Genomic DNA, 18,609 nt, shown 5'->3' with positions numbered 1-18,609 from the left:
AAACACACACACACACACACGTATAACTAAAAGAAATAAATGGTTGTTATTCTGACCTCCAAATTAAACATCAAATTCCACAAGATAATTCCATAAGATTTCTGGAAAATTGTGCAGTATATACATCAAATCTCCACATCTGCTTCTAAGAAGTAATCTGAACCAGAAAAGTCTGTTTCCTACATTGTTTAACATCTACTGTAGATGAAACCATTGGGTGAGGTCATTCATTGATTCAGAGTGATGTGTCATCAATGTGAAAATGATACCGAGTTATATCTCTCTGTCCCTAACCAGGGAGAGGATGTAGCGGAATTTCTGACATGGTGCCTGAAGATATTTAGGTTCTGGGTGGGACTGAACTCTAACCAAATGAAAACGGCTGTGGAGTCAAAAGCCAACTGAGTCTGAAATTAATTCATCTATAGTTCCGGATGAACTCATCCTGCTCTGAACAAATCTGGTTTATAGGGGTGGAAAGGGCTCTTTCATAGCTCCTACTTGAATGTAAATGGAGGTTGTGTTGAAGGGAGCCTTTGCACAGCTACATGTGATGTGCCAAACAGCCACATTCCTGGATTAGGAGATCTGTGCATGGTTATTCATGACGGTGTCAGCTCATGGTGGGACTTCTGCAATTTGCTATACATGAGGCTTGCTAGAAGGCCATCTCAAGAAGCTTCAGATGGTCCAGCATGCAGCAGTGTAGGTAGATTCCAGATACAGGTAGTCCTCGACTTACGACCACAATTCAGCCTAAAATTTATGTTGCTAAATGAAACAGCTGTGACTTTTGCCCCATTTTCCAATCTTTCTCACCACCGTTGTTAAATTAGTAACACAGTTTGTTAAGTGAATCTGGCTCCCCCGTTGACTTTGCTTGTCAGAAGGTCACAAAAGGTGATGACATGACCCCAGGACACTGCAACCATCATAAATATGAACCAGTGGCCAAGCATCTGAATTTTGATCACGTGACCATGGGGATGGCTGCAACAGTCATAAGGGTGAAAAACAGTCATAAATCACTTTTTTCAGTGCCATTGTAACTTCAAACGGTCACTAAATGAACTGTTGTAAGTTGAAGACCACCTGTACTTTATCTTTGGGACGTTATCCTGCTGGTCTGATGCTGGATGCATTTCACAATGTTGGTTGCCACCTTTAAAGCCTCTATGGCTCAGGGCCTGAATACCTACAGTATAAATCCGCATCTCATTTGTTGCACCTATATCTAGCAAATGAGTTAGTCTTGAGTTAGTCTCAGTCTGTTTCAAATGTTAATCATTCTGTTTTATTTCACAATATCCTTCAGTGTTTGACAGACTCCATTTATATACAGGAGAAAATAATTAAAATATGAATTATTCCTGTTGACAGATAAACATGAATGCTAGTTGGGATCAACTATGGAAACCACAAGAAACATTAGATGAAAAGGCTCTATTGGATCATAATGGGTCAGGTAAGTAAGCTAATGGGGGAAACAATTGTCTTCCAGGAACTCTGAAGAGAAGGGTTAAGGGCTATTTAGAGAAGCTGCAGGAACAAGTGCTGACAAGATTTGGAGACTGGCCCAAAGTACTATGCCCTTGTGTGACTACAGAGATTTATTGGAAATCTTCCAAGCAACTAGAACCTGAGCAATTCCTGGCATCGAAGGTTTGAAAATGTGCTGACATCTGAATTTAAGACTCAAAGCTAAGGATGTTACTGGAAAGCTAAAGAAGGAGAGCTAAAGTTTATTCAGACAAATAAAGAAGGGACAAAACAGGAGCTAAATTCAGGAAGAACAATATTTCAGCAAAGTGAATTGCAATGCAACAATGAGCAATGATGCCCTCAAACTTACCACTGGATGAAGAGGCAAAAGAAAAAACAAAAACTATCTGGCATTTTCCATCTGCCAGAGGTCAAGAACCATTGGATGTTTAGTAGTAAAGTATTTTTAGTAGTAAGGTATTTTGTATTGTGGCTTGTGTTTTTATTATTGTGAGACGCCGTGAGTCCATTGGGAGATAGGGCAGCATATAAGCCGAATAAACAAATAATAAAATAAAATAAAATAAAATAAAATAAAATAAAATAAAATAAAATAAAATAAAATTATTATTATTATTATTATTATTATTATTATTATTATTATTATTATTATTATTATTATTATTTTATTTCTATACCGCCCCTCTCCCGAAGGACTCAGGGCGGTGTACATCCTATTAAAACAAAAAATATACAAATATCAAAATTTAAAATTATTAAAAATATTACACAATTTTGGCCCAGATTAAAAACCCCAATTTAAAAACTCCCAATTTAAAATAATTACATAATTATCCCTGCCTGGCGAAACAGCAGGGTCTTAAGGGCACAGCGAAACACACAGAGGTCGGAGATCTTGCCTATTTCCAGGGACAGTTCGTTCCAAAGGGCAGGAGCTCGCACAGAGAAGGCTCTCCCCCTGGGTGTCGCCAGTCGACATTGCTTGGCTGACGGCACCCTGAGGAGTCCCTCTCTGTGTGAGCGGACTGGCCGGTGGGAGGCTATTGGTGGCAGAAGTCAGTCTCGCAAGTACCTGGGTCCTAAGCCATGGAGCGTTTTAAAGGTGGTAACCAACACCTTGAATCGCACCTGGAAGACCACTGGGAGCCAGTGCAGCTTGCACAGGAGAGGTGTCACATGGGCGCAACGAGTCGCGCCCATAACCACCCACGCGGAAGCATTCTGTTGGAGCCTCCGAGTGCTCTTCAAGGGGAGCCCCATGTAGAGAGCATTACAGTAGTCCAGTCGTGAGGTGACAAGGACATGAGTGACCGTGCGCAAGGCATCCCGATCCAGAAAGGGCCACAACTGGCGTACCAGGCGAACCTGATAAAAAGCCCCCCTGGCCACAGCCATCATATGCTTTTCTAAAGACAGCTGTGCATCCAGGAGGATACCCAGATTGTGAGCCCTCTCTGTGGGAGGCAAAGATTCACCCCCAATAGTCAGCGATGGCACCAGCTGACTATACCGGGATGCCAGGAGCCACAGCCACTCGGTCTTGGAAGGGTTGAGCCTGAGCTCAACCCTTCAGTAAAAGTCTGCCATTTCTTAGCTGCTTTAAAGATTTCATAAGAAAGCAATGATAAAAGAAAGGTGATAATTTTTAAAAATACATACAAATTTAAAAAAAACAGCTTTACACTATAGAAGGAAATGATTATATGGTGTAATAACAATATATCATAATTTCTTTTTACACAATATATCATAATTTGTTTTTACACATACAAATAATAAAACACATGAAAATTAAATCAGAATTTTAAGAGGCTGTAAATCTTAAGACTATGAAAGATGCAAACATATTTAATTTGAATTGCCATGAATAGTCTCCAATAATTCCAGCTAAAACATTTTCGGTGCCAAAAGTTAAGCATATGTATAACTGTTCAGTGAACTACACATTGTCAAACTTTACTCTATCAAACAAAAAAAAAATTGTTATGACTGAAGCAAACCCTACTAAAGCCAGACAGTCTCTACAAAAAAGAAAAACTATAAAATGTTACTAGCTGTGGATGAATTTCCAAGAAGCGTATTGATAAATATGAAATCAATACTTTATTCTAAAGTGAGAAGTCATTATATTAACAAGTTCCAGCCCTGTATTCCCATTAAAACTTAGAAAACAGCAGGATATTGGTACTATCCAATTAGAATCAGAATTCACTTTGAAATGCAACATTGTCCAAGAATGCTAACATGATGACTACAGTATGTTCTACATCTTGCACCCAAGATGTCTGTATTTCAAAGCCCGTATGAAATAAACTGTGAATGGTTACATACTTTACAGAGACAGTAATGGCTAAACAAAGAATGGGTTACTGACAGAAAACAGTAATATCTGACAAAAGGATAATGGCGAGACTAGCTCATGCTGATGAAAGGCAGAGTATGGTAGAACACAGAGAAGCAATTGTAAATTGCTTCTCTGTGTTGCAATTGTAACACTCATAAAATACTTCATTTTCCTTTAAGCCTAGGATAAGCAACAAGAACTCTCCAGCTTCATTTCTCTGCCCCAGGTTTGTGCTGCTTATATTTTCATGGTGGTTTTTTTTAAAGATGAAGACTTAAAAGAAACAAATAAACAAAAATAAAACTTAATGGAAACTCAACCCATCTACTTTGGGGCAAATAAAAGCCAGAATACCTCCCCTCACATACCATTTATCTGTCTTGGGGGACATCACTGAATCACTGCCAATGGGATGCCTACAGATTCTCATGCCTCCCCCTTCAAAAGACCCTTTGAAACAGAAACAACCACAGCCATTGACCAACAAAAATTGTCTATGCTCATGTTGAGGCCCAAGGAAACTTTCCAAATGATCTCTTTAAGAGTAACCCAACTATATGTACAAACCAGGCAGTGCCAAGTTAAGTAGACAACAGAATATTTAGGAAAAAACAACAAGTTAAAATATACAAATATGTTTTATTTGTATGCAAATATGTCTTTGACACAAATATGCAAAGAAGAGCAACTAAAACAATTAAAAGGCCTGGATTCTAAAACATATACAGAACGGTTGCAGGATTTGAGTTTGGCCAGCGTAGAGAAAAAAAAAAAACTAGGAGGGACATGATAGCAGTATTTCAGTATTTGGGAGTCTGCCACAAAGAGGAGGGGGTCAACTTATTTTCCAAAGTACCAGAGGGCAGGACAGGAAACAATGGATGGAAATTAATTAAGGATAGAAGCAACCGGGAATTAAGAAGAAACTTCCTAACAGTGGGAACAATTAACCAGTGGAACAACTTGCCATCAGAAGTTGTGAGTGCTTTATCTCTGGAGGTTGTTAAGAGACTGGACAGCCAGCTGTCTGAAATGGTATAGGGCAGTGGAGGTATTCAGCCGAACGAACCGGTAGTGGTGTCGGCAGGTGCACACGCTCACATTTGCGAACCGGTAGCGAAGGTAAGTGAATACCCCCCCCCCGGTATAGGGTCTCCTGCTTGAGCAGGGGGTTGGACTAGAAGACCTCCAAGGTCCCTTCTAGCTTTATTCTGATTGATAGATTGATTTTGGAGTCCAGATGTTGGTAGCTCATGTAAGGCCTCCACTGCCTTCATAGAAACTAACCTAGCACAAATATTTATATGCTGGATTCACACATTTTGATGAACTATACTCCATTAGCATTTTGGTTAGACTAGCATACTATCCAGCTCACTGTGATATGTTCAATAAGCAAAATCTGAAAACAAGGACATCTTTTAAACTAATAAGAACAGTCACGAAAATATAAGATTTCATGATTTCACTCCTGCCAAACTACTAACCATGTTTAAGAAAGTGGGAAGAAGAAACAATATATCCCATGTCTACTAGTTTCATTTTGCTTTAAGTTAAGAAGGATTTTCAACTAAACAACTATTACATTTTTAAATTTAAAATGATTCCACCTATTATATTTTAATTATCATTCAATTAAAGTAACTAGTGAGGGTCTAGCTAAGAAAGACCTACTAAAAGCTACATATGGAAATTTTAAAACAAGAATGAAATCCTAAAACCACATTTGAAAGGCTAAACATCTGGACTTCACCTGGCTCAGCATCAATTTTAAAAACCCTATTCTACTTCATTAGGGAAAACTCATTAACGTCACCATTCTTTTTCAAATATATTACTATCTCTGCATATATAGTTTTCCTTTGTCAACCGTTAAAACTTTTCCTTCGGTTACAAAAAGTTCCACTGAAATATATAAATCATATACTATAGTAATAGCATGCTTGCTGAATACTGCCTGAAACATTTCACATAAGAGAAATAGGATCCACCAGATTTACAATAAATACAGTAAGCCCAATAACGATGGCACATACTCAACATATCCAGATACCTCAGATTAGAAAATATGCCTCAATATGCTATGCTGTTATGAAGTGAAGTAGCTCTTGGCATCTTCAAAAGAACCCCAATGCATATGCTTTCTGTGTGCTGTGCGAAGTTGTAAGAAATGCACCCGGTTTCCAAAGAATTCCTTCCCCATAATTAACCTAGCCCATACAATTCTCTTGGAAAGGAGTAGGATCTCAGAAGCACACCATTTCCTCTACTTTTTCTGAGCCCAGAAATACATTGAAGATTTATCTTCATGTTAAATTAATAACACAGTTCCCAAATAACATGGATTGCTTTTTTTTTAATTGAGGTTAGCACACTGACAATACAAGCTTTCCTTTCCTTTAGTAAATTCAATCGCAGCATTGGACAGAGGGATTTTCATCAGGATTGCACCTCACAATGGAAGAGTTAAACCTTTGTTCCCTATGTTCCCTTTGTTCTACAGTTCTCGTAGAAATTGCTACTCTCCCATATTTTCCCCTTTATTATGACACTTACCTACAACACCTGCAAGTTGGGTAAAATCTATTACATTTTATTACCCATGATTTTGGAGGGAAATCAGGTGACTGACAATGACTGGAGATAGCGCCAAGAAGAACAGATAATGGAAACAGCAAAGTATAGTCTTTTCCCAAGTCACGAATGGATGGAAAATATTAATTCAGTAGTGGGAAAAGCCCTATAGACTAAAAGTATCATCTGCATTTAAAGTAGCCTGATTTTTTAAAAAATCTGTCCCATATATTTCTAAGTAAAAATTGACTGATTTATGCAAATGCAATTTACTTGCTCAATAGTATAGAAATACCATTATATGTGCCGCTGTATATTAAATCAAATTGAAAAGTCCTAGTTTTGGGGCTGAAAGAGAATGATTGGCTCAAAATCATCTAGTAGGCTTCTGTTGGTGAGTGTAAACATGAACCAGGATCTGCCTGTTTCTAGTTTAACACTTTAACCAAACAGATTAATTAGATCTCTTTCCGACAGATTTCAGATCTAGGCCTAGTAATGAAACTATATTGATTGTTTTGGTGAATGAAGAGAGTGTAGTCTTCCTGATTCTATTGGATCGCTTAATGGCATTCACAGTAATTGATTATAGCATCCTTCTAGATCACCTAAAGGACTGACAATGGCTGGGAGTGTTTGCTTTTCAAATTGGTCAAATCTATAGTGGCACATATAATGGCATTTCTATACTTAACAGTCAGTCCTAGAGGAGATCAAACCCTGGCTGCTCTTTAGAAGGCCAGATCCTGAAGATGAAACTCAAATACTTTGGCCACTTAATGAGAAGGAAGGACTCACTGGAAAAGAACATAATGCTAGGAACGATTGAGGGCAAAAGAAGAATGGGATGGCAGAGAATGAGGTGGCTGGATGGAGTCACTGAAGCAGTTAAGTTTAAATGGTCTCCGGGGGATGGTAGAGGACAGGAAGACCTGGAGGAAAGTTGTCCATGGGATCGCAATGGGTCGGACACAACTTTGCAACTAACAACAACACTTAAGTAAATTGTTCCAATTGGTGATAATGGGGAATGAGTGTTCACACCATTGTATAGGATGCTGCAAGACTGGACTCTTCCCTGCAAGTTGTTTAACTTCTCTATGGAACTATTAGGTCAAGTCATTTGTTGATTCCAGATGAAATAACATCAGTATGCAGATAGTGTCGAGTTATATATTGCCTTTCCCAAGTCAGACAGGAAATATAGTAGATGTTCTTACTGTCTAGAAGCAGTAAAAGACTGGGTGGAATGAAACAACTTGAAACTGAATCTTAGCACTATGAAGTTGTGGCTTGTCCAAAAACCGTCTGATTCGATTATAAGCCCTATGTTGGTTCTGGAACGAATTGCATTCCTCCTGAAAGTTGCAGGGGGTGGTGGCTGAAGAGATTCTTCTGGATTCATAGCTTTTACTTGATCTAGGAGAGGAGGCTGTGGCCAGGGATGTCTCTGCCCAGCTTCTGCAGCAGTCACTCATTTCCTCAAGGTTGGATTGCTGCAACACGCTCTATTTGAATCTGTCTTGGCAGAATACCTGGAAACTTCAGCTGGTGCAGAATGTAACAGCCCAAATGCTGGTGAGAGAGAGCTGTTTCAGCTGTATTCTGCCAGCTGCACAGTGGAAGTATTGCATTGGTTATGACCTGGAGTCAGAGGAATTAGTCAGGCTATAAAACTTATAAATAAATAAGCAAACAGGATCTACTAATATAGTAGATCAGTGGCGCCCAACCTATTGGGCACCAAGGACCAGTTCTGTGGAGAGAGGGTTTTCCGCAGACCAGAAGGGACATGGTTTTGTGTGCTGCCTGCATCCTGCAGATGGGGCTTCGCTTGTTTGCACGGTCCGGTTTCTGGCGTGCTGTGGCCCAGTGCCGGCCAACGGACCAGGGTTGGGGACCCTTGTATTAGATTATCCCTGGACTATATGCTACTATGCATAAAGCAGTGTTGATTAATTCAGAGATAATGTTCATTCAAAAGACAATCAAATCAATTTTGCTTTTAATTCATCATAATATTTTCCAAAAGACTTCAGGGGAAATTATATACTTTACAAGCTTTTCTATATAATTTTCTAGTTATATAGTTTCAGGAATAAAAGTAGGGTTATTTTTTGCATAAAAATATAACAACTTCTCAAAAAAGAATGTGTAGGCATTTGAGATTTGTTTTGATACTAAATAAGTAATTAAGTATGTGCCTGGATGAGCAAACATAACCTACAACCCAGAAATTCATAGATATGTGGCTGTTGCCAATTTTCATTATATCACATAAGTCATTGCTGCCTGTATCCATAAATGTCAGGGCTCTGTACAAGAATGTCAAGAGAATAGCTAAAATAAGCCAAATGAAATAAGGAACATCTGAACTGACTGTCACCCTTACCCTTTAACTACAAAAAATATCCAGTTTCACTCCATTTCTATAAGGCAGACCACCTGCAGAAACTCACTGGCATAGAAGTATCTTTTGGAATCTAATACTTTTAAAAGACATTTTAAAAAATAAGCCACTAGGAAGAACATAAATTTTCAAACAAATTATATTAGTTTAGCTAAAAACACTGGCTTTTATTTGTCAAAATTAACTTTTTTTCTTTTTTTTAACCATTTAAAAATGAAAGCAGAGATAGATTACTATCAACTTTCAGGCACAAAAGATTACTGTGTGATAGTGCTTAGTTATTCTTTGCTGGTGTAACTAACCCCACTCTTCTTTGTATAAACTGTACTCTACGAAAAAGAACAACAGATATTTGCATTTAAAATAAATCCAGGTTTCCATGAAAGATATAATCATTTATGAAAAAAAGAATCCACCAGACTTCAAGAAGTACTTTTGACAAAACAATTACTGTATGGGGATTTTTTAAAATCAGAGTACAGGTAGTCCTTGACTTACGACCACAATTGATCCCAAAATTTATGTTGCTAAGTGAGAAATTTGTTAAGTGAGTTTTGCCCCATTTTATGACATTTCTTAACACTGCAGTTGTTAAATTAGTAGCACGATTGTTAATTGAACCTGGCTTCCCCCTTGACTTTGCTTGTCAGAAGTTCGCAAAAGGGGATCCAAATGTAAATCATGTGACCATGGGGATGCTACAACAGTCATAAGTGTAAAAAAATGTCATAAGTCACTTTTTTCAGTGCCCTTGTAACTCTGAACAACAGTAAATGAACTGTTGTAAGTCAAGGACTACCACCACCAAGATAGTGTGGAAAGTGTACTCAGTATACCACAAAAAGAAAGAGGAAATGCAACATGTGTTATGTGGAAAACATGCACACCTACACTTTGTCTTTGTAAGGCTCTGCGCCAAAACAAGTCTAGTAACCTGTTGCATTATCACACAATACCCAGAATGGGTAAGTTTCCACAGAACAATGCTTTCTAAGTAAAAAAAAAAAAAAGTTAATTACGTGCATGCATCTCTAATCATACCACATATCAGTACAACAATCTACAATATTTTAGGAAGGAAATTAGAAATGGATTGCCACAGCATATGAGAAACCAAGACAGACAGCCCAAAATCCCATAAAAAGACAACTTTGCTCACGGCAATTTTATACACATTTGCTAAAACAGAGGACATGAAGTGGAAATCAGCACACTATGAATGATTTGCCTTCTGGAATCAAACTTGAAGAAAAATGGAATGAAAAGAATGGATTAGCAATAGCAGCCCCTGCTAGGAATGCAGCGATGTTTATAGAAATCACAGAGCGTATTAAAAAAATGTATAGGTATATTAATATATGATACATAGCTGCATGCTAACAGGGGGCAAAATTAAACATTTCAGTAGTACACAGTTACAGATATACAAATCTATGTAAATATTATGGATACGTTCTGGTGTGATGCCTATCCTAACTTCTTTAGTCAAAGGCATGCCTGTATAAAACCAGAAAACATGTAGAAAAAGAAGCTGCTTCTGAACTTTCAATTTCTTCTTTAAAGACATAACAGAATGTAAAAGAAAAACATAACTATGCATGACTGCCATATTATGTTTACTAAAATGGCAGACTAGTTTAAAAATGATAGTCCAAAAAAAAAAAGATTAGTCAGGAAAAAAAACCTATATATAAACTTACAAAAGGTTTTTGAAATGCCCACCTTTCCTTCTTAGTTAACTTAAAATCTGCCAACATCAGCTAAAATCTGTCCTGAGGGGGGGGGGTTGTGGGGTTGTGAGTCTATGTATATATGTGCACACCTACACAGTAACCACAAAACTCCCAAAAAATGCAGAAGCAAGAGGAAAAATAATATCAAATGAATAACAATTCATTAAAAATCATTACAGATAGTCCTTGAGTTATGACCATAATGCAGCCTGCCAGTTACAGTCCATAAGTCATGATGGCTGTTTAGCAATGTGCTCACATGATAACTTTGCATAATGACCCCCAATCCTGCTCTCCCCAAATGCAGTCATTGAGTGACCCTGGATATTATTAAATGCTTCAGTGTTAGTGGAGGCCCTAGGCGGCCTGCTCCAGGCATCTCAAGGCCTTCCCCACCTTCTGAGGCAGCCTGTACTCTGCTTCCCACTCTTCAGGGTGCCTGCAGGCCTTAGGCTTGTAACCCCCACCCAGGTCCTGCAGGCCTTGGGCCTGCTTCCCACCCAGCCATTCCTCAGGGCAGCCTCAGGCCAGTTGCAGAAGCTATCAGTGTGTGTGAAGCAGATGATAAGATACGTCACTAATTCTAAATTTTATAAAGCTTTATGAATCTAGGGGGATGATAATATCATAAATACTCTTAGCAAATTATACACTTAGCAAATTATACAGCGGAGTTTTTATTCTCATTAGATAGTTATTCTGCCATTTTTATACTACATTTAAAAAAAAAAACAGAAACAGCTTGTTTATAATTTAAAAATACATTTTTTTTTCTTCAAATGATTCCAAATCATTTTGGAATCCTAAGATTACATAAAAATTAGTATGAGCTATTGTGCTGACATCAATTTTTCCTACTCGGGGATAATTCAAGAATGCTCAGAGAGAAGCTTCAATGTCTTTCAGTGCTGTATGGATGGGTGGTCTGAATGGGTTATTGGTTGTAATTTTTCTTACTTTTGGATATAACACAGAAAGGTGAAATCTGAAAAACATATTATGTCATTTTTTTCCCAATAAAGCTAAATACTCAGAATATGCTATAACTATATTTTTAGTTTAGCAACCCAGCTGTAACTTCATTATTGATAATACAGTGGGGTTCATTATGTTATTAGGACCAACGGATCTATTGAGTAAATTATCTATTAAGACTGTAAAAGATATTCTGGAAAAAGGCAAGTATCTTTGTGTCTTATTCACATTCATGATTAGTCCCTTAGGCTGCATGTAATATTGGAAAGAAAGTAAAGATTTCAAAGTGGATGAGATTACTTCAGTGCATTTGGACTTGGGAGGAGTTTCATGTTGGAGGGGATGTTTTTTGATTACAATATGTCTACATTAGGGCTTTCACTATAGGTTTCATGCGATCCCGTTGCGAACCAGTGGTAAAGGTAAGTAGAACCCACCCCGGCACACACCCTCATTTAACGAAGGAAATTCCAGTCCCAATTGCCAACTAAGTCAAGGACTACCTGTATTAATTTAGCCTATTTCCCTTTAGGTTAAAATCTAAAAATCCTGACTTGATATAGATAGTTCACAACTTACAACAGTTCATTTAATGACCGATGTTACAATGACAGTGAAAAAAGTGACTTATGACCATTTTTCACGCTTCCAACCATTGCAGCATCCTCATGGTCACGTGATCAATTCAGACGCCTGGCAACGGACTCATATTTATGAAGGTTGCAGTGTCCCAGGATCATGTGATCATTTTCTGCGACCTTCTGACGAGCAAAGTCAATAAGGAAGCCAGATTAATTTAACAGTCGTGTTACTAACTTAATAACGGCAGTGATTCACTTAACAACTCTGGCAAGAAAGGTCGTAAAAGAGGGTAAAACTCACTTAGCAAACACCTCACTTAGCAACAGAAATTTTGGGCTCAATTGTGGTCATAAATCGAGGACTACCTATAGTATTTTAATATTAGGAAGGGTCAAGCAGTTCAGTAAGCTTATCGCCCTTTAAAAAGCAAATCAAGAGAATTGCTATAAACACTGATGTTAATCAAATAAACGCTGAGAAAGCTCTGGAAAAGAATTGGCTATCATTGCAACTGGAAGAAAAATAAATGTGAACTGCAGAGACTGCCTGATCTTGCCAATGGTAGTAATAGCGTCTAACTGCCTTTTTAAATTATGTTTTAATATTTTTACTGAAAAATACATTATAAAATATGCTCCAGAAATTTTTTCTTTGTGATTAAATCCACTCTTATATGATGTTAGCATATTAAAAATATTAATATATTTTCAATTTTTTAAATCAAAGTAGGATTGGATTTTTCTTGTTTTTTTATTGTTATCATTAGGCAATTTTAGTTTCTCTGCAAAGCCATCTAAACCAAACATTTTTTTATTGTAAGTGTTTAAAAAAAAATAAAGTATTGATTTATTTTTGCAAAGTGTACTTAACATAGTTTGAATTATTTTAATTATTCCAGGCTTAGATTACATTCAATTATGCTGAAAAGCAGAAACTTATGAAGCAAGAAAAAATGTACAATTACTTAAAATGTGAAGTATAACCTTACATACCTTGGTCTCTGAAATGCTATACCATATTGTTGGCATGCCAGACCCACAGTGGGAGTATAAACAATAGGCATAAATCTTTCAATGTCAGAAGTCAGCACTTTATAAAAGAGTTTTTCATTTCGATCCAGAAGACCCATTAGCAAAATATACCTGTGAAAAATGAATTATAAATTAGACAGATTTCCATATGTAGCTCTGAAGTAAATTAAGTGTAAAAAAGGTATAAAACAGAGACTGTTTTCCCATTAGAGTTATTTTTACCTATGGAAAATGCTTCTTTCTGGTGGAAAGCTTATTACTATATCACCAGTGAAGCTAGTGAATCTGTAGCAAATGTGAAATTATTTAGCATATATATCATTTATTTTGTTATTCATTCTACATCTTTAGAGACAGAGTGTCTTAGATTAAGAATATGAATATTGTTTGAAAAATGAAACATAACATTGTAGTGCATCAAACTGTAACACACTTCTAGAATCTAAAAAACTGTGAGGGGGGGGTTTATTTCTGTGAGAAAGTCAAGGATTCAGTTTTGAATGGGCTAAATAGGTTATTCCCAATTTGATTGAGAAGGTGGACCACAAAAATAAGTAAGAGCTGTGCTCCCCACATAATCTTATTTTTACTTTTATGATCTGATTGAAGTAAAATATGATAAAAAGGTATTCCGTAATCCTAAATAATACTTTTGAATCATTTTTTTTACAAGCCACATCAACGTAAAGCTAGATATAGTTTCATGTGAATATTTTATCCATCTACAGAAGCTTAGCATTGTTTTTCTGTTCAGAGGAGGAAGTACTGTTGCAATCTATTAAAATAGCCCCCAAAGGATTACTCTTCCACAAGCAGCTCCACATATGTAGTCTCCAGATAAATTACCTGATCACAGAGCAAACTAAAGAAACCTGCTTCTTCCTGTGCCTTTAAATTCCACTCCTAGTAGTGAAGAAGATCATACGCTAATCACAACTCACAATAGTTACAAATGAATCCTAATGTTTATAAATCTAGATACCTCGGCTTAAAACAGTTCATTTAGTGACCGTTCAAAGTTACAAAGGCAATGAAAAAAGTGATTTATGACCATTTTTCACACTTAGGACCTTTGTAGATACCCATGATCATGTATTCAAAATTCAGGTGTTTGGCAACTGACTCATATTTATGACTATTGCTGTGTCCCAAAGTCACATGATCGCCTTTTGCAACCTGTTGACAAACAAAATCAATAGGGGAGCCAGATTCATTTAACCATTATTTATGTTACTAACTTATCAACTATGGTGATTAGCTAACTGTGGCAAGAAAGGTCATAAAAAGGGGCAAAATTCACTTAACAAATGTCTGACTCAATTTCAGGAGGATTATCATTCTAAAGTACCTGAATTTAATAATCCCTGGTTTTGAATGCTATACCATTTGCTGGTCAAACCTTTTTTTTCTTTAAAATCTACATTTCATTTCATTTCATTTCCAAAGGAAAGTAACAGGTGGAAAATATATTACCCATCGCCTAATCTAAAGTATGCCAAACTGTTTAAGCATGCATGGCAGCCAGAAATCTGAAACATAGACTTTTTCTGAACAATTACCCTTTTAAAAAAAAATTCTTCATTCTCTATAACCAGCTGCTTCTGCTTAAAGGTCTCATTTTATTTTCTTCTTCTGTTCATTTATTTGATGGCAGATTCTGTAAAAACGATGTTTTGAGCAAGATATGAGGAAAAAGTCTACTAAATGATCTTTCTACTACCAGAAAGCCATATATGGAGTTAGGAATTTTATTCCATTTCTTAACTTTAAGTGGGGTATTTTTATACTGGAAATGTGGGGACTTTCCACAGGGGCAAAACATGTGCTAAACTTGTTATATAAGATCTGAAATTGTACTCCAGGGACATGCTTGTATCCTGTACGGTGTAACGATGTAATCTGAAAACTGTATATAAAATGGTAAGAAAGAGACCATAATTTGCCTTCTCTCTTTCTGAGAAGGACCTTTGCAAAGAATAAAACTAATCTTATCTTGTCTATCAACTGTCTATCGTTATTTTGAAGGTAACAGGTTTTTCCTGTGTATCACATCAAGTCTACAAAATACTTTGGGGATAGGTATTGGGTATATAGCATCCTTTCCAAACCAGTTGATGTGGCTTGGCATTTAAGCAAAGGGACATAGGCTCTTCACATCCATCACGATATCCCCATCATTCCTTTTGTTATTGGTTTTGCGGAAGTACCAAGAGAGAAGAGCCTGAAGAATAGTTGAAAATCCTATAACAGAACCCTGGGGCACTACATTCTGCTTCCAGAAAGGCAATGGCATAATATGTCTTTAAGATGTCTACATATGTAATGTCTCAAGACCAAGCTACCCATGGATATCCTTCAGTGGTGAAATGTAAAATTTGTTATACTGGTTATGTGGGCGTGGCTTGGTGGGGGGGGGGAGTAATGTGACTGGGTGGGCATGGCCAACTTTTTTTTTTTTTTAACTTTTAAAAGCATTTTTTCTACAACCTCTTCGACCAAAGAGGTTGTAGAAAAAATGCTTTTAAAAACCTCTGAGGATTCCAGCTGAGCCGCGCAATCATCAGGGGCTTTTTTTTTACTTTTAAAAGCATTTTTTCGGCCAAAGAGGTTGTAGAAAAAATGCTTTTAAAAGTAAAAAAAAAAAAAAAGCCTCTGATGATCGTGTGGCTCAGCTGGGCATGGGGGGGAGGCAGGGATTTTTGCTACCAGTTCTCCGAACCACCCGCTGCCACCCCTACCCGATCAGGTGATCCGGTCCGAACTGGAAGCATTTCACCCCGATACCCTTTGTCCTTGACAACGGATCTTTTTTTAATTAACAGTCCCCACTTAAAAAAAAAAAAAGCAAAGAGTGAAAAATATGAGTAAAAATTGTAAGGCAGGATTCCAACTCATTTAAAAAAATATTTCACAAGGCTCATGGAATCATTTTCCTGATGTGGGAGTGGATGTTTATAAAAGCAGAAGCTGATCTCAGAGCAGTGCTTGCAACCAACAAGAAATAGAAGCGGAAGTGAAATTCTGGACATGCCAATCTAATTTAGCACAGCTGAGTCAGCTAACTAGTTTTTATTAATAGTAATAAAATTGCCTGCCCTTCCTTATTCTCTTTCAAAACTCATATCTCTATGGAGGAGAGGAAATATATTTGAGAGAGAAAAGAACAGACGTGTGATTATTACTTACGCTAATAATAACTATTATTAACTATTGTTGTTTCCAGAGCTTGGAATGGAATCAAATAAAACAGAAAGTGAGAAATTCCAGCTCTTTCATGCTTGCCCTTGCTTTTCCCCACCAGTCCTGCTTTTGGAGGTAAAAAGGTAAAAAAAAAGAAACAAATATTCATGAACTTGATCAGGGGAAATCTGCTGCTCTTTCAGAAGTTACATTTAAAAGCTTTTAAACTTGATTGAAGGAAGTGTGCAACTTTGATTTTAGTTAAGTTTGCTATTTATTATAATCATATCAAACACTTGGGAGGTCCAATCTGTGTGAGGTCTTTCACAGTAAATCATTTTAAAGACATAAACTTTTGCATCTCTAGTTTATGTCTTATTAAATGTTATTGCACTAATGGTTTTCTGCATGTTACATATTTAACTTGCATTACAATCACAAATAATCTTTCAGCTAATTCTAATATTTCCCTATGGGGTAGAAAATTAGCAGGCAAAGTTTCAAATGTTTGGTCAGATTCCCTTATCACTAATTATACTTTCTCTTGATTGTCATACTTGACTCCTCAATCAAAAATATGCATGTGAAATTGGCATATGGCTTGGGAATTTTTTGTTTGCTATTTTTGGCTGATCTGTATGTTTAGATTCAATTTTATAGGAACCATTTTTTGCTTTTGGAATTAATCTAGATCTTATGTACTAAACCTGATGGATAGATATTTTTAATTATTTTCTAAAATGGGCTAAAAAAATCAAAGCCTTTTACAAATACTTAGTATTATTATAATATACCACATGCATACATACAATTAGCCCTCAACCTATCATCATTCAATCAGTGATGATTCCCAGTTATGACAGCACTGAATAAATGGTGATTATGATTAGTCATCAGATTTCTGGCTGTCCAAGCACCTCCGCAATCTCATGATAGCAATCTGGGTGCTTGGCAACCTGTTTGCACTTATGACTGGTTGTCAAGTGCTCCAGGATCACATGATCATTATTTACAAACTTCCTGCTGGCTTCCCCAGAAAATCAGTGGAGAAGGTAACAGGGAAGGTTGCATGTCTCTGGGGTAAGTCTCTCCACCCACTCATCCCTCATCCCTTCTACACTCATGCCACATTGGCCACTCGCACATCTTTCTTGATTTGCACAGTACCTCTCAAACACTTCCTCACACACTGGCTTCTGGTGGTCCTCCGGGTGCGATTCAAGATGTTGGTGACCACCTTTAGAGCGCTCCATGGCTTAGGACCTGGGTACCTACGAGACTGTCTTCTGCCACCGAGAGCCTCCCACCGGCCAGTACGCTCCCACAGAGAGGGGCTCCTCAGGGTGCCATTGGTCCCAGGGGGAGAGCTTTCTCTGTGGGAGCACCTGCCCTCTGGAATGAGCTCCCCCCGGAGATACGGAGGATTCCGGATTTAGGTACTTTCCACCGGGCCCTCAAGACTTTTTTATTTCAACAAGCCGGGCTGGCCTAACTTCTGCAATTGCTTAATTTGAATTTGAATTTTAAAAGGGGTATTTTAATTGTTGGGCCAAAATTGTTTAATATGTTTTTTAAACTGTTCTTAAATTTTTGTATTTTGTGTGTTTACCTTTGGCTGTTCACTGCCCTGAGTCCTTCAGTAGAAGGGTGGTATATAAATTTAAATAAATAAATAAATAAATACCGTCACGCAACCTCTATGCAAACATGCAAAACTGATTGCGATTAGTTATAAACTGATTCATCTGTTCAGGAATTAGTGACACAATGCTTAAAGATGCTTCTCCCTACTTGACCACAAAAATTCCTTCTGATTCTTTGAAATTTAATTCTCAAAATGGACAGCCAATAGTATTTCAAAGAGGAAATATATCTTCTAATAATTCGCTTTTATTTGGCCTTATATCCTGTAGAGGCCCCACAAAGCTATAGAGTTTATCAAGATGTAGAAATGGTGAATGAAACACATCTTGTTGCTTCAAAGAAAGAATAGACCTATTGTATTTTCATAAAAAAGGATGCAAAAATATCCATTTAAATGAAAAAGGGGGGAAAAAAGCCTGAAAGCAGGAAGGAAGAAAATATGGGAGGAAATGAAGGATGAAACAAAGATGTCACAACAAGCATGACAGGCAAAAGCAGGAAAACAGGCATGGTGCAGTATATTTGTATATATGATCCTGGAAGAGAACCAGAAATTAAGATGCATAAACCTTGAGTTCTGGAACTGTGAATGAAAGAGAGGGAAAGCATGAAAAATTTGTAGCTAATTGAATT

At 37.2% G+C, this 18,609-nt stretch overlaps 1 protein-coding gene across 1 annotated transcript in view; it reads right to left on the bottom strand.

The window, feature by feature from the left end:
- ME1 (malic enzyme 1) overlaps nucleotides 1–18,609 on the bottom strand; it is a 112,428-nt gene that overhangs the window by 77,305 nt on the left and 16,514 nt on the right. Inside the window, exon 3 of the mRNA XM_070932875.1 lies at nucleotides 13,114–13,263. Within this exon, the coding sequence (XP_070788976.1) occupies nucleotides 13,114–13,263 (150 nt within the window). The remainder of the gene's footprint in view (nucleotides 1–13,113; nucleotides 13,264–18,609) is intronic.

This window comes from Pituophis catenifer, unplaced genomic scaffold (genome assembly GCF_029215685.1).
Source record: "Pituophis catenifer annectens isolate HBS135680 unplaced genomic scaffold, rPitCat1.0.hap2 SCAF_1, whole genome shotgun sequence".
NCBI classification, from domain to species: Eukaryota; Metazoa; Chordata; class Lepidosauria; order Squamata; family Colubridae; genus Pituophis; species Pituophis catenifer.
The sequence above is the reverse complement of the archived record's forward strand: the minus strand, read 5'-3'. Positions and strand labels throughout refer to the sequence as shown.